Here is a 16,093-nt window from a genome sequence, read left to right as displayed (position 1 = left end):
AAAATATGCTTTCTTGGTATATTGAAACCTACACCCCCAACACACACACAATCCACACCACACACAGAGTATGGTGCCAGCTAGCTTACCCCATGGAGGAGACTAAGCCACCCTAAGCAACCAAAGCTTATGAGTATGACCTTCCTGAGTCCCCGCCTGGCTTTTCTGGTTGACATTGCCTAGAAGCCCAATGCAATGGAAATGTCGTAGAGCTAAATGCATTAGGGCCGTTTGCGTGTTAGACCGAGGCCAGTATTATGCAGGTTGTTTGATGGTGGGGACAGAAGGGGAATATGTCTGACCCATTGCTCATCTCGGCTGCAAGGTTCTAAGTAGCTGCAGGCTGCTTTAGGGGGTGATGTACAAGTGGGGGGAGGGACTGAGGCACTGTCATCTGTTTGTTTCCTTCCTGCTCCGACTAAGCAAGTTTGGATCTCCCAAAATAAAATGAGTGTTTGGATTTACCAGATCACAATACGTTTTTTTGGGGGGGGCGGGAGGGGATTGAATAAACAACGGATTTGGAGTCTCCTTCTAACGTGCAATCTTGATTACAGAAATCAATTCCACTGCAGATTTGGTGGTTTCTATCCGAATCCTCACCAGGCAAACCAAAGAACGACCCCCTCCCTCCCCCGCCCTGACTCCGGGTTGTTTCTCCCCTTCCCTCTCTAATGTGACTTGGGCTTCTGCTTTCCCACGGAAAGGGCCCGTGGCACCCAGTGCATGCGCCTTCCCCATCAGCCCAACGAGGGGCGTCTAATCTCGTCTGGGAATAAACGGGTGATTTAGGCAGCTAAAATAACAACAACAACAAAACCACCCCCAATCAACATTTCTCTGCAATTCCATGCCCCGGGGGTGTCTCGCTCGGTTTGAAAGGGAGATGCCTGCAACGTTGCTTTGCATCAGATCTCACGCCGTTTCCTGCTGCGTGTTTTAAAACACACCCACCCCCGCCCCCACACCTGATGCCCTAACAACCTTGCCCGAGAGCTGCTGCAACTCCTTCTGCCCTAACTCCCGGGCGATACAGCAGAGAGAAGAACAACCCAGGGCTAGTCTCCTCCTTCCCCTGTATTTTCGCAAAGGGGCTGGGGGTCCCATCTCCTTCTCCAGCGTGTTGCATCGCATGAAAATAAACTCCACAGGGGTCGGGTAACGATTCTCAACTGCAACTGATTTGATCTCCCTGGACTTTCGGGGGGGGGGTGTAGATCCCCCCCACCCCTCCCCTTTTTGCTGGGCTAGGTGACAAGGGGATATTTATGTTGGTTTCGGTGGAATGCATTTCCTTCTCCAATCAGGAATGTGGCGGAGAGTTTCTAATGATAAGTTCTATGGAGGCTGTGAATAAAAGATCGCTTTTTAATGCTTCCAGTCCAGGTGTTCAGTGTGCTTGTCTTATCAGGAACACATTTGCATTTTATTACCCTTCTCCCATTCAAGCGAATTCCCTGCTTCAGACATACCTGACATAGTTGGGGGTTCTGCCTTCAACACCCCTTCCTCTCCACATATATGCACAGAGCCAGAACAGAGCCAGGTAGGCTACCAGTATCATTTCTCGCCTTTCCCCGCGCCCCAGCCTTCTTCTCGTAAACCTCGGGCGAATATCAAACCAGGCGCAGGGGGCACTCGATTGCTGCGTGCAATTTTTACAGCAGCGGGTTCAAGTGGCTGGGCAGAAATATACCCTTGCAGCATGCACGCATATTATATATACATTTGCTGAAACGAATGAGCTCGGACGTCATTATAAAAGCGTTGGTCTAAAGTGGAGCATGCCACTGAAAATTCTCTCTGCGCGCGCGCATACACAGGGTGTGCGATTTTAATAAAAAAAAAAAACCCTCTAAACGACCTACCTTCCCTACACACAGGGGCAAACATTGACACAGCCCAGAGAGTGCACCACATTCCTGCTGGGGAACTTTACCGGGACACTTATGGGTCCAGTGAAACCAACTAACATTTGCAGCACCTCCCGAGAGTCCCTAAGCACTGAGTAACGAAGAGACCCCTGCCTGGCTAAAGGCTCGTTTGTGTTGGTTTCCTGCGCCTTGCTCAGGAACCGTTTTCAAAGCAGGACCTTCCTCTGCGAGGGTTTCCCTCGTTCCAATTACCTAAACTTAGTAATTACAGCAGATCTGCAGCGACATGCCTTCCTCTGCACCCCTTACTTCCATTTGCTTTTGTGGTGGGAGCGCTAAAATGAGCTCTTAAAGGGATAGGATGCAACATTCAACCGGCCTCTCACCACAGCACGTATGTGTGTTTCATCATGGCTCAGGGAATCAATGCCCTGAATCGATCTGAGCATTGGGGGGGGAGCTGGGAATAAAGAACTGGAACGAAGTTACAAAAGGAAAAACCCTATCCCAGGCATCTTGCTTTTGGAGGGGAAAAATCTGTCCTTCCTTTCTCACACCTGCTCTCCTTGGCTGCGGGGTGTTTTCTGCGCCGCGGCAGGGCTCTGAGGAGCAGCGAAGTTTGGGGGGCATTAAAACGGTTAGATGAGACACACCACCCCCTTCAATTCCAATATATATCTTGGAGACGAGTGTATCTTTCGTGCATCTGGTCTATTTCGCCCTCCTCTCTACAGCAATTGTGAGTTCAAAAGCAACGGAGAGAAAAAGGCGAAATTCAGGCGACACAAGACGGAGAGGGGGACAGATCTGTCCCCAACAGCTTTATTAGGAATCTAAGATTGAATCCGCCTCTTCGGCTTCGTCCACCCTCCATGTTATCAATCATATGTTTTAACATGGAAAGGGGAGACGATCGGTGTAAACTCGCCCCCGATTCAAAGGAAAACGTTGTGGTTATTTCCACATTGCAGAATGGTACCGGGGGGAGCGTTGCTTTTTTAATAATGGTGTTATTTGGCTTTCAAGGAGCAAAGCGTCTATCTGGGTGTCCTCGCCCCCTGTTTTCTGTCTGCTCTTGCCCGTGGGTGCGAGGAGCAGAAAGCTGGAAGCGATTCTGGTCTATCTACCCCTTTCCCTTTGCACAGCCTGCCTGTCGAAGGAAGATTTCCCTTTTCGCCTACCAATGACCCAGCTATGGCTTTCGGACGGTGTTCTGTAGCCAAGGTGGCATTCCCCAGACTTGTTCTTCTTTCCGCCTCGCTGCCCTAGAGAGTTTATAACCCACAGGACCCGATTCTGCTCTGACTTCCACTGGACCCATTAAGATTTATGTTCCGAATCTGGCCCATAATTCGCAAGTTTCCAGAAGCTATGGGAACAGACTCTTACCCACCCCATAAGATACAATATCATCTATATAATATCAAAGTCTATATCGAGAAATCTGTCCCAGTCCTCGCTCTAACCAATTCTCTCTCTTTTCTTTACATAACTAGTCCAGGTTGTTCAATCCTGTCTTACCTACTTCTTGTTTGTTTGATTGATTTTTTTTAAATATTCTTTAAAGCAAGGGGAAAAAAATGTTTTCAATCTCCAACCCGCCCCCCCCCTTTCCTTCCACCTGACTAGCTCAAAATCACCTTGAAATACTCATGTCAACTTGTATCATTATCTCTTTAATTCAGTCAGTGCCTTTTGTTCTTCGCAGGAGAGGATCAAAGCACTTTAAAAAAAGAACTTTCGATCTCTCTCCCTCTCCCTCTCTTTTACAGTAGAAATGACGAGAGCTCAGGTATAACCCAGTCATAATAAATGTATAAATAAAAGAGGTGAAATGCGGATTCTAAAAAAAAACCTTCCCGGGGTTGGAACAATTCCCCTTCTTTAGCTAAGTGGCAACGAATGGAGAATTTCAAGTCATCCTAAAAAGCAGGGGTTGCAGAAAAGCAGAAGGGGGGGGGGGGGGGGGGGGGGGGAAAAATCCTTTTAAAAAAAAAAAAAAAGAAGAAGAAGAAGAATCAAACTTACCACCAGATTGGATAACTTGCCATAGCCCGACTCAACCCACACAGAAACAGAAAATATCCAAAACAGCCCATCGCCAAAAGTTGATGAAAAGTTTGGGGTGGGTTTTTTTTTTTAATTCAACCAGCGTTGCCAACACTTTCCTTTCTTCTGCTTTACGATGATTGTTTGAGTCCAATACATAAATGAAAAAAAACCCCAAACAAATCAAATCAAATGAACTCAGCCCAACCAGGTAAATAATCCTCTCTCTTCCTTCCCCAACTCCTCTCGAGAAAAAAAAAAAAATCGCAAAGAGGTAAAAAACTCTTCTCTCAGCCAAGAAACTGAAGGCAAATATTAAAAAAAAAAAAAAGTTTGAAGTAGCTCTCTTTAGAAGGACCCAATCAGCATTTATTGCCAAAGGGAAAATTCTGATGCTTCTGCTTGCTCTGTCAATCAGGAGCGGGAAGGCAGGATTGAGCTAATTGCAAGAAGATAGTGTTTTAATACTCATTAGGGGCATGTTGGCCCACAAGCCAGAGATAGTTTTTAAAAGGGGGAGGAAGATTTAGGGGGTTTAAATAGACTGGGGGGGGGGACCCCTGTGGATTAGGGTAGCTATAACAACCTGCCCGGATTTCACTCCCTGGGTAGAAGCTACTAAAATGCAAAAACACATAAATCGGTGAGGTTATTTTTTTTGGGGGGGGGGGGGGGGGGGGGTTGGTTTGTTTGTTTTCACTTGCTCGGTCTGTTCTTTTTTTTTTTTTTTACCCTCTTGTCTTCATCATAAATCTCCTTTTCCTCGCAGCGGCCGTCTGAGACTTTGAACGAACTTTGAGAAACTTTCTTTTTGCATAAAAAAAAAAAGAGAATTTACACACTCCCTCACTCACACCCATACACTCCCCGTTCCCACCATCCCAGAGCTCCAGTGCAGACCTCGGCTAAGAAATCAACCCCTTCATGCAAACCTTCATCTGGAGCACCATAATTATTGAACAGATCCGCATAGTCAATTTGGCCAGCACGTGGCTTCAAACGACTTCATCCAGCCGATCAACCCCAAGCGAGGATTAATAAATGATCCAGTTTGTTTAATTGTAGCTTGAAACAATTTATGGCGTGGGGAGCGGGGGTGGGTGTAGGGAATCTGAATGAAGCCAACTCTTTTTCCTGCAACCGGGATTTTAAAAAAACATTAAAAAGCGGTAGCTGCCAGAAATGGGAAAGGTGGCGAGATTTCTTGCTGGTTTGGAAGATAGTGTTTAAAAACAACTGTGGTTGAGACAACGTGTCAGACATCCGGCTGCTTGGGAAGCTTGCAGTGAAGGACTTGGGTGGGTGGGACCGAAGTGGAGAAGTGCAACCAGGGATAATAACGAATACTTTGATATTACACGGGCATTTCCCTGTTTGTTAGCAAAGAGAGAGAGGTAAAGATAACGTTGAAAGAGGGGCTCGGCTAGCAGAGTTTCTCAGCCGCTGATGAAAGGTACAACCCAGATCAGCTTTTTAGTCCAGGATTGTATTGGAGGAGGGGTTGGATCGTGTGTCAGTTTAACCCAAACTTTAATTTTCCTTTTTATCCAGGATTGCAGACACAGTTCCCCCGAGACGGACACCGAGTCTAAGGGAAAATATGTATTTATTTTTAAATATATGGAATAAAGTCTGATGAAGCGAAACCTGAAATGAACCACATTCTGGGGGTGTTTGTAATGAGCCTGATCCTGCCCCCTGGACATTTGCAAGGATCGAGCTTTTAATATTCCCTTATTATTTGGGGGGGGATCTTTGTTCCCACCCTGCCAAGAAACGAGAAGAGGTGACCGGAAATCGAAGCGATATGGCCAATGTTGCTCGAACCCATCACGTTCTTGCAGCCCAATTGGATTCGATGCGGTTTCCTTCGAGGAGCAGGAACTGATGCTCTGATGCCTCAGTTGTATTGTGTGGTATTGTATTAATTCCCCCGCCCCTGCCCCTCCTTGGAGGGCTCCGGAGCCAAAGAGGCTGGGGGAGCAAAGGAAGAGCATTGCACAAGGTGGGACTAGAAAGAAAGAAGGAGAGAGAGAGAGTTGGAGGGGAGGGGGTGAAAAAAAATCCCATCTTAAGGACTTTCCCTGCGTTTTAGCGAAAATCCCATCCAATTACAGCCTTGCGGGAAAGAACCGAGCGCTGAGGCGTTCAAAGGAGGGGATTTCTCTGTCTTTTCCAGGGGGATTGCTCACCGGGCAGACTCGGAGGCTCACACGCCTTCCCCTGGTGCCCCCAGCGCCTGGAGATCTCTCAAAGTGACAGCCTGGAAGGGGCGCTTAGCAAATCGCTCCCGAGGCCCATTCGTTTGTTTCTTGGAGGGCTTTAAACGGAGGCCACACCGCCTTGGAAGTATCACCAGAGACGCACCAGAATCGACCCGAAGATACAACTTCAGCAGCTTTTTCGGGAGGATGGAGACAGCCCCAGCTTTGTCGTGGGCCCAATAAATACATACACTAGCCAAGAAGTGGATCTTGTTTCTTTACCAGGCAGCTGTGGCTTATTTTACAGCCCTGCTATTAATGCCTACCCCAGGTCTTTTTCATTGCACCCTGGGTGGTGTGGTGCTGTCTCAGCCCTCAAATAATCATATCAGACCAGGGAGTCAGGAAAGGATAGCTCAGTGGTTTGAGCATTGGCCTACTAAACCCAGGGTTGTGAGTTCAATCCTTGAGGGGGCCATTTAGGGATGGGGCAAAAATCTGTCCAGGGATGGACTAGATGGTCCCTTCCATCCCTGATATTCTCAGTTTGGGAATGAATTTGGCCACTCTTATAGTATCCTTTGTAAGGGCTTGATCCAAGAAGCAAAGCTTTCTGCCAGTATTACACACAAAGGCTTGGCCAGGTGTTAAGGGCCAGACCACAACCTGCAGAGAGGCTGTGGTATGGTTTAGTCCAACTTGGAGTGATTTTCATTCCTGCAGGAGGCCTCGTCCCAAGCCCACCAGAATGGGTATTATTTTCCAAGATGCTTTGATGATAATTAGCTATGCATAAACCAGCGAATGGAAAATAATATCCATCCCTAGCCTTGGCAATAGTGGTTAGGATCATTAATTATGCTGCAGTGGATTGGTTATAGCTAATTAACACTAGCCTAGCTGATCCAGCAATCTTTCTAGGACCTGATTCTGTGGTCAACTGGAGTCAATGGCATAGTTTCCATTGGCTTCACTGACTTAGGATCATTTGCATCAAGGTAAATTGCTGCATTTTCTGCCCATCTTTGGTCCTCTCTTAGGGCCCCTTCCTGTAAAGAGTCACCAGCTAATCTTTACTTAGCCCCATTGATTTCCAGGGAACTACTTCCTGCAATGGGGTTACCAAAAGGAGTAAATGTAGGTAGGATTGGGCCCCTAGTTGCTGTAATTCAGGGTAGCCTTGATGGAAGGCATTATTTTTTTTTTAATAGTGCAGGGTGTGGATGGGGGAGAATGTTGGCTGTGGTTAAAATACAGGAGACAGGAACCAGATCACCAGCTGGTGTAAATCAGGCATCGAAGTCAATGGAGCAGCACCGATTTGCACCAGCTGAGGGTCTGGCCCAATAGTCTTCCTTTTGCCACCTTGAGGAAGTCATTTATGGGCCAGATCTTGCACCCCTGAAGGCACTGCCAGTTTTGCTACAGATTTCAACGGGAGCAGGAGTAGGCCCTGAACGGCTCACTGCCTCAGTTTCCCCTCTCTGTAAAACGAGAGCATAAATATTTACCTGCCTTCCAGGGCATGCTGCAAGAATTAGTTCCTTAGTGTTTGAAATCTTCTGATGAAAGGTACAATGGTCACCGGAGCCTTCATTGCTTGACTGTCAGGAGGCAGGAGGAGGAGGTGGTGGTGGAAACGGAGGTCATGACCCAGCCTGGATAGCCAAGGGATCAGATAGTTAGTGTAACTAGCTCCAATCCTGTTCATTCAAGAAAATGCCCTATTGAAATCTGTGGGCACCGCTCCCACAGGTAAGGGGAGAACAGAACTTAGAAGATGGTCCCCACTTTGAGTGACACAGGGAGTTTCCGTCCGAGCCCAGATAAACTGAGCTATACTGTAGTTGAAAAGGCTCCACTTTCGCTACAAGGAACTAAAGAACCATGGGCACAGGGGAAAGAGAAGAGCTATTCGGGGCTGCCAAGAAGATAGCCTGATAGGAAGGCAAGCAGACTGACTGGCCAACGAAGGTTGCTGCCACGTGGGTGAGAAACGCCCTGCTGCATCACTTCTCTTGCCCTCCTTTGCCCCCCAAACCCAGCTCCTCCCTGGAGAGCATTTGTTACAGCTGTGGCTAGGATGGAAGAAGCAAGGATGTCATTAGGAGCAGAGCATGCAGCAGAGGAAAGGGGTGGGGTGTATGTGTGTGTGTGTGTGTGTGTGTACACACTATACCGAGGGGTCTAAACAGCATCTAAAAGGGGTTTTTTCCCCCAACACCTGCTGTCCTTTATGAGGACTCGGAGTAAATCAAGGGTACTTTGCTTTTCAACAGCACCCTCCAGCCAAGAGCGCGGACCACATTGCGAGCATTAACTTCATCCTCACAACGACAACAGCAAGGAGCCACACCTGAGCTGGATCCAAGAGACCTGGGTTCCATTCCTGAGTCAGCCACTGAGCTGCTGTGTGATGCCAGGCAAGTCACTTCCCCTTTGTTTGCCCTCCCACGTTTAGTCTGGGTAGCTCTTTGGGACAAGGGCTGACTCTTACTTTGCATTTGTACAGTGCTTAGATCCCAGTCTTGGCTGGGGCCTAGGTGCTACAGTAACATAATTAATAGATTAGTGAGTAGTATTCTCCCCATTGTAGAGATGGGAAAATGAAGGCAGGGAACGGTTAAGTGACTGGACCGCAATGCAAACCGACGGCAGATCTGCAAATCGAAGCCACATCTCTTGCTGCCCATGCCAGCGCCTCCTCCACCTGCTTGCTATGACTAGCTGGATTTACTATATAAGTCTGTCCTGTAGTGAGGAAGTAGAGGCTAGGAAAGTTGGCATTGGTGCTGGAAAGGGTTTTTCAGCACACAGGTAATATAATCAGCCGGGCTCTTAGAGTATCTGCTATCAAATGTAAGATGCTGCTGGTAGAACTTAACACACTCAGGGCTAGATCCTCAGTGGCATAAGCTCGCATAGCTCTGTTGACTTCTATCGAGTTGCATGTATTGACACCAGCCGAGCTTCTGGCCAGGGAGTTCTTAGGTAAATGGCTTGAATTGTGTAAGATTATTTGATGTCACTGCCAGATGGGATGTGGGAAAATGTCAATGTTGCTGGTCTCCTTCCATCATATTTACATAAAAACAACTGAAAGGCAACACCATTGCCTTCTACGGGCAAGCACTGCTGAGGGGAAGTTCAATATGGTGAACTGCCCGGAGTTCCTGAGATGATGTCCCCTCAAGGGGGAAGAGTTTGGAACCACAAGGGGCTGGTAGGTGGATGGCCTTTTGACTGCATGGAACTATGGGTCCAGAAAGCCATCATTTCGAGACATGTGCTCCCCCCTATGCAAAGTGCCAGACCCTCTGCATTTCCCAGTAGATCATCTCACTCATAAGGCCATGGGGACAGTTTGTGTGGAGCTCCAGTTCTGTAGTTCTTGCATGGAAGGGCCACTGTTATCTTGCAGGGGTTGGGGAGTGGAAGAAGAAGGATTATAAACTTCTCTCTCACATGCTTACCAGCCACACTTACTGACCCTTGTACTTGGCATGCCAAGGAGGTGCTGTGGCCCGAATTAACGAAGTAAAAAGGTAGTGGAGAAAGGCAGTGTATGCTAGTGGCTAGCACTCCAGATTGTGAGTCTGGTGGGTTTTATTCCTGGCTCTGCCACTGAACTGTGGTGTGACCCTGGGCATGTCCCCTTTTTGCCAACTGGAATCAGCAACCCGCTTGCTCGCTGTTGTGTGTAGGACAGGCAGGTCTCTACCTGGTGTAACTTTGGCTCCCCAAGTGGTTCAACGAGAAAACAACGTGGGAAGGAAACAAATGGCACAGAAAGTGAACTGATACATAACGGGGTCCAGATAGTCCCACATGTGGTTCCCTCTTTTTCATGGTCACGCAGCCGATAAGGACTAAGGAGAATCTGTGGCACCAGAGATGGGGAAGAGCCTTCACATTCACGGCTGTGTCACAGGGGGTCCCGAGGATGTTTGCTTGCTAAGCAAGTTTACAAAGCTTTGCAGGATTGCACCCCCAAGTAGTTATTCCCCAGCACTGATTTAATGAAATACAGTTAAAGGGCCTGCCCTGGAGAAGTCACTTCTTTGCACATTCAAAATTCTAGATTGCCAGGGGAGTTGAACCTGCATAAAAGCTGAAGGACCTGACCAATAGGGGCTCAATCCTGAGCACTCTGGCTCCAGTCCAGGAAAGCTCATGCTTAGGAGTCCGACACCTGGGAATGCAAATACCAACACGTAGTGTATTTGAACGTGTATAGATTCTTCAGGCCTGACTCAGGCAAATTGACGCCACGGAAAGTTTTGCCCAAGGAAAGAATGCAAGACCAAGCACAAAGGTCATTGTCGAGGGCCTGATCCTGCACTGACTAAGCCAATTGATTTCAATGGGACTTTCACGTGGGTAGAATTACTTATGTGCACGAGTATGCAGTCTCAGTCTCTAAGGATATGTCCATACTGAGATAAAAAACCCTCGGCACACAGGCTCAAAGCCCAGGTCAGCTGGCTGGGGCCTGCAGAGCCCAAGCGTCTACACTGCAACCTTACAGCCCCGCAGCCTGATCTCTATGAGTCAGCTAACCCAGGCCAGCTGCGGCCACCTTTTTACAATGTGGACGTACCCTAAGAATTGAACCCATATGACATCTGTTTAAGCAGAACAACAGTCACCTATTCTCTCCAATGCAAACATTTTTTGGACCAAGGGTTTCCTCTCTTAGGCCCCGATCCTGCGAACTCTTAGTGCTTATTATAGCGAGCATTGTGCATGAAATCAATAGTACTGATGCCCATTATATATGTAGTTGCAGGATTGGGGCATTAGGCAAGATTTTACTGACGTTAGTGAGTATTCCCCCCTAAATTCAGCCTAAGGATACAGGCAGGGCTGCCAACCCTCCAGGATTATCCTGGAGTCTCCAGGAATTATAACCTTTAATTAAAGATTAATCGTTTGTCATGTGATGAAACCTCCAGGAGTATATCCAACCAAAACTGGCAGCCCTAAATACAAGATCTGGCTCTTAATGTATCCTTTTTTGCCCTTGTATTTTTAATAAGCATAATTTTGGGTGACACTTTGGGAAAAAACTAAGACAAGACCAGGGTGTTTTATATGAAATGGAGACTTCCTTACGAAATCAACAAAAGCAAGAAACTCTAGAGGTTCTAAACCATTCCTATTATACGCCACAAACTTTTCAAAAAGAAAAGCTTGCCACATTTGGTCTTAAATTGGCAAAAATGGATTAAAAATAAAATAAAACCCCCCTTTGGTTCAGAATTTTGTCTTTTTTATGAATTCAACCAAAATATTATTTCCTTGGTACTAAAGTGACATTTTATCAACAGATTAAAATTTGAGGCCCAATCCTGCCTTTGCAGTATGATGTATTTTTAAAACAGGAATTTTTATGTTGCTAAAAGGCTTTAGCTTGAAAGCCAGAGACTGGAGTCTCTTCTATTTATCCATAGAGCACATCCCACTGTGAGGAATTAATAAGACCAACCAGGAAAGATGGATAGAATTTGAAGGCTGGGGGACAGATTGCCAGCTAGTGTTACCACATTGGTTAATAGTCATGGAGCAGGCGCTGTACAAACTTGGGACAAAAAGACAGTAAGCAAAGTTATACATGAGATGAACATCTGGCCCTGGATTTCTTTAAGACCATTTATATTTCATATCAGCCTTGCCAAGTTGTCATGAAATTGACTAGCCTAGCTAAAATGAGGCCACCAACTTGTAGAGAGGAGAGGAGAATCAGGCCCCAGAGCTATTTGCCTGAGCTTTGCCATGTGAATGATGCTAAAAATAATAAATAAATAATAATAATAATCAAGTATTATTGAACACACTCATCAAAGATCACTCATCCCTGGCATATGGTGAATAAAGTCTGAGGATGGAACAGGAGCCTGTCGAAGAGGAAGGGAAATGGAGAACAAAGCTTCCCATCTGTTTTGTATCTTGGGGGGGGGGGGGGGGGGGGGGGGGGATGCAGATTTGGAAGAGAGTGAAAAAGGTGTTAAAAAACCCCAGAAGCAGGTTGAGTGTTGACAAGGGAGCTGAGTCAATAAATAAACAGAAAGGACCCAGAGCATGAATGACAAAAAGAGAAGACAGAAGCTGGAGGAATAAGAATGGTCCCCCCCCCATTTTCATCACAAAAGCGGGGAGAGTTTAACAAGGCAGCAGTCTGACTTTCTCTCCCTTTCTCTCTCTCTCTCTCTCTTTTTTTTATAAACAGAGAGGACAAGAGGTCATATCCTCAGGGTTTAAAGAGACAGCTCTCCCTTTTGGGGGGAGGGAGGATGTCCTTTCATACTGTTTGCAAATTAGTCAAAGTTATGATGTCTTAATGTAGTTGTGGGGTGGCCACCTGCCTGGCCTTTTGTTCTGGCAAGTTGACTTGGTGCGAGCAAGCGCCTCCTGCAGATTCTTTGCTGCACTGCACCTCGGGCCCTCAGTTACTCCCAGGCAAAATGAATGTAAAAGGCTGCTCGATCTGAACAGTCGTGTTTTTACAACTCCTTGGTGCTGGTGAAGGTGATGCACAAGGCGCCGGGCAATGGGGACTCAGACTCATTGTTTGCACACACCGGCACATGCAACTCACTGACCACTGCCGCCTCTTATTTATTTGCATATTAGTGGTTAGAGGCCTCACCCAAAGATCAGAACCCCACTGCGCAAGGCGCTGCACGGACACATCAGGATGGATCTACCGTAAAAGTCAGGATGTGGAGCATAATGATGTAATGGAACAGAAACGCCTGTGGCTGCATCACTTTGGGTGAGTAATTTCTTCAAATTTACAGGAGAGAAGCAAATCCATTCGGGAGGATCAACCTGTTCATTGCGCTGGTTTAAAAAGACTGTTTTCTAGAGTCCTGGGAACTTAGAAGCGACAGGAAGATCACTTAAAGCTATTTTTTTTTAAAAAACAGGATGGAGAAATAGGCAACTTTCTGCTTTTTATTTCAGCGGCGTAAATCCATAGCAAAATCCATTGGCTCCAATTGTGTTAAGCCAGATGCTCTAGGGTGAAGGAGAGCGGCCCTGCATAATTTTATTTTTGGGGGTGGGGAGGCGAGAAAATCAGTTGGTTAGAAGAACTCTGCCCCGTTACAGCTCCGTGTGGATTTACTCGTAGGTTGGAAGCCATATTGTGCTAGATCCAGTAGTCCCCAGGCAGGCAGAACTCCCACGGACTACGGTGGGGGATGCAGTCCGCACAAGGACTGAGTAGAAATGGCAGGGCTGGGTCCCACTGGATTTGCGAGGGTGTGGGGTGCCTGTGAATGGAATGCAAGCTTAGACCCAAAGAGGTTGCAATCTTCAGTGGTTTGAGCATTGGCCTGCTAAATGCAGGGTTGTGAGTTCAATCCTTGAGGGGGCTGTTGGGGAATTTAGTTGGGGATTGGTCCTGCTTTGAGCAGGGGGTTGGACTAGATGACCTCCCAAGGTCCCTTCCAACCCTGACATTCTATGACACTTCCCAGCAGCCATGTAAAATTCAGCAATTGCTGAGCTCTATATTGGAGAGAGGTGGGTGATACTGGGAAGGGGGAGCATCATTCTTAAACAGACATAGGGCTTGATTCACCCACATAGCTGAAGGTTCTGGACATGAGTCCCAGGGAAGCTCAGTGGTGGTAATGGTACTGCCCTCTCCAGGAGTTTTCAATGAGGGGGAGCAGCTTTAATCTCTGGATAACAGCCCTGGCAGGGAGGTCCTGACAGCTGCAGCGAGTCGGCCGATCTCCTGGGTACCCAGCCCTGGAGTTGGGGTTGCAAGTCACTGCCCGTCTTCTCTCTGGGCACCCCAGAGAGCCCATAAGGAATGACTGGGTCCAACGGCTGGGGAGATTATTTACATCTAATCTTTCCCCACCAAAAGAAGAAAGGAATTCCTCACCCTACCACCTCCTTGGCACTGCACGTGACAGGTGTTTGGGAAATAGCAGTGGGCTCGGGGGCTCGCTGGGATGAGCATGGGCCCCCTAGTCACGGTTGTAAGTAGCTGAGCATTTAAGTCATTGGTTCAGGGCCCAGATCGGGATTTGGGGGGTGTTGAGAACTGGGGTTCCGGGTCAGACACAGTCACCACAGGCTGGGCTGGGGTCAGCTCTTCCAGCAACTTCCTCCCCAAAGCTGGGAGGCCTGGGTGAGGTTTTGATTTAAAACCCCAGTCTGCCAGAGGTCTCAGTTCAGACTCCTCTGTTACCTGCAACAGTGCCTAGCGAAACTTATCGCCTGGATAACTGATTTAGTTGGGAATTGGTCCTGCTTTGAGCAGGGAGTTGGACTAGATGACTTCCTGACGTCCCTTCCAACCCTGATATTCTATGATTCTATAATAAGGCCCTGCAGCTCACCTGCTAGGAAAGCTCCATTGATGGTCCAATCCTAGCTGAATTCCCATTCTAAACTCCCCCCTGCCTCTTCTGCACCCCTTGGAGGCAGATTATCTCACTTGCACTCCAAAGCAGTGCCATTCAGGAAATAAACCTCTCTACATTGCTGCCAGTCCATAGCATCCAGACATGGCAGGGTCATAGAATATCAGGGTTGGAAGGGACCTCAGAAGGTCATCTAGTCTAACCCCCTGCTCAAAGCAGGACCAATCCCCAGACAGATTTTTGCCCCCGATCCCTAAATGGCCCCCTCAAGGATTGAATTTATAACCCTGGGTTTAGCAGCCCAATGCTCAAACCACTGAGCTATCCCTCCCATCATGGGGCAAGTCCTAAAAGTTCCCGAAATTTTAAGAAAACACATAGATTTGGGTGTGTGGGGAGGTTGTTTGCCTTCTGATTTTTGAACCTTTAGGATACGCTGGGAACGTTCTCTGCAACCATAAGGTCTAGAAATGTGTTTTTCTAAAAAAGCAAAGACTCCAGAAGCTGGGGCTTTAAGAAAAACACCAAACATCAAGAGGCGTGTCAATATGGCCTTCAGAAACACACGGGGATAGAGTACAGGTAGGGAGAAGCAGGTGTAGTCAGCAGTGTTAGGCAAACTTGTTCAGAGGGGAAACGAGCATTGGGTGGAACCTCAGCCCAAGGCACTGAATGTTTTCATTTTAGGTCAGTGTTATATTTGCACACATCCCCTTTGTATTAGGGCCAATGCAAACCATTCCAGTATGTTCCTGGCTCCATCCACCACTCGAGAGTCAAGGTGGGACCTGACCATATTCCCCTAAGCTCCTGTATAGAGCCAGCTTCCGGGGGAAGAAGACGGGAGAGATTGTGCCCTAATGAAACATAACTCACTCCTCAGACACACACTGGTTCTGGGTAAGGGGAAAGAGGATGGAGGAACCCATGCTGCAGTCCTACCTCAGGGCAGAGACAAAAGAAGTCCCAAGTTCCCACCAGATGCAAGTTATCACATATCCCAGCCAGCGCAATACAGCTTGTCCGCCTCAATCTGTGGCACCGGGGCCAACTATTATAGCAGTATTTCCACCTCTTCTCAGTGGGGTGGCGTGTCCATCAGACAGGGGAATTCCCCAGGGATATGAAGTTTTGGTAGCGTTGTCTGGTCTGATTTTGCCCCGTCACTGGCCCGCTAACATTGTCAAAATCCACCTCTGGCACTCTCTGCCGAGTCTTCAGACCTTACAAGCTTTGAAGCCTCCTCATATTCAGAGGGGGTTGCGTTCCGGGATGTCTGACCCCAGGAAGCCCCAGAGCAAGAGACTTCAACTAAGCAGCTGGAGAGTCCCCTGAAGAGAAGGTACCAGCCCACTCTCCATCCCGCCACGGAATGTGAAAGGTAGGCAAGGGGCACTGCAGGGGTAGAGGGATCTGGGGATGGCTAAAGCTCTGAGCCTTACTTGTATTCAGATAAAAGAGAGGGGCTCAGGAGGTCTCTTGGAGATGTGTGGGAGTCAGATTGGGAGGGGGAAGGAATTAGAAGCTGGCTGGTTTGAGAGGAGAGAAGGAAGGAAGTGAAAAGCTCCAGGCCGGTTTTGCA

The 16,093-nt window shown here is 47.7% G+C and overlaps 1 protein-coding gene across 1 annotated transcript in view; it reads right to left on the bottom strand.

Moving 5' to 3' along the window:
* The window catches only part of WNT3A (Wnt family member 3A), a 116,163-nt gene extending 112,190 nt beyond the window's left edge, over positions 1-3,973 (bottom strand). Inside the window, exon 1 of the mRNA XM_026652101.1 lies at positions 3,903-3,973. Within this exon, the coding sequence (XP_026507886.1) occupies positions 3,903-3,973 (71 nt within the window). The remainder of the gene's footprint in view (positions 1-3,902) is intronic.
* Between the last annotated feature and the right edge of the window lie 12,120 nt (positions 3,974-16,093).

This window comes from Terrapene carolina, unplaced genomic scaffold (genome assembly GCF_002925995.2).
Source record: "Terrapene carolina triunguis isolate 2854851 unplaced genomic scaffold, T_m_triunguis-2.0 Scaffold111, whole genome shotgun sequence".
In the NCBI taxonomy this organism is placed as follows: domain Eukaryota; kingdom Metazoa; phylum Chordata; order Testudines; family Emydidae; genus Terrapene; species Terrapene triunguis.
The sequence above is the reverse complement of the archived record's forward strand: the minus strand, read 5'-3'. Positions and strand labels throughout refer to the sequence as shown.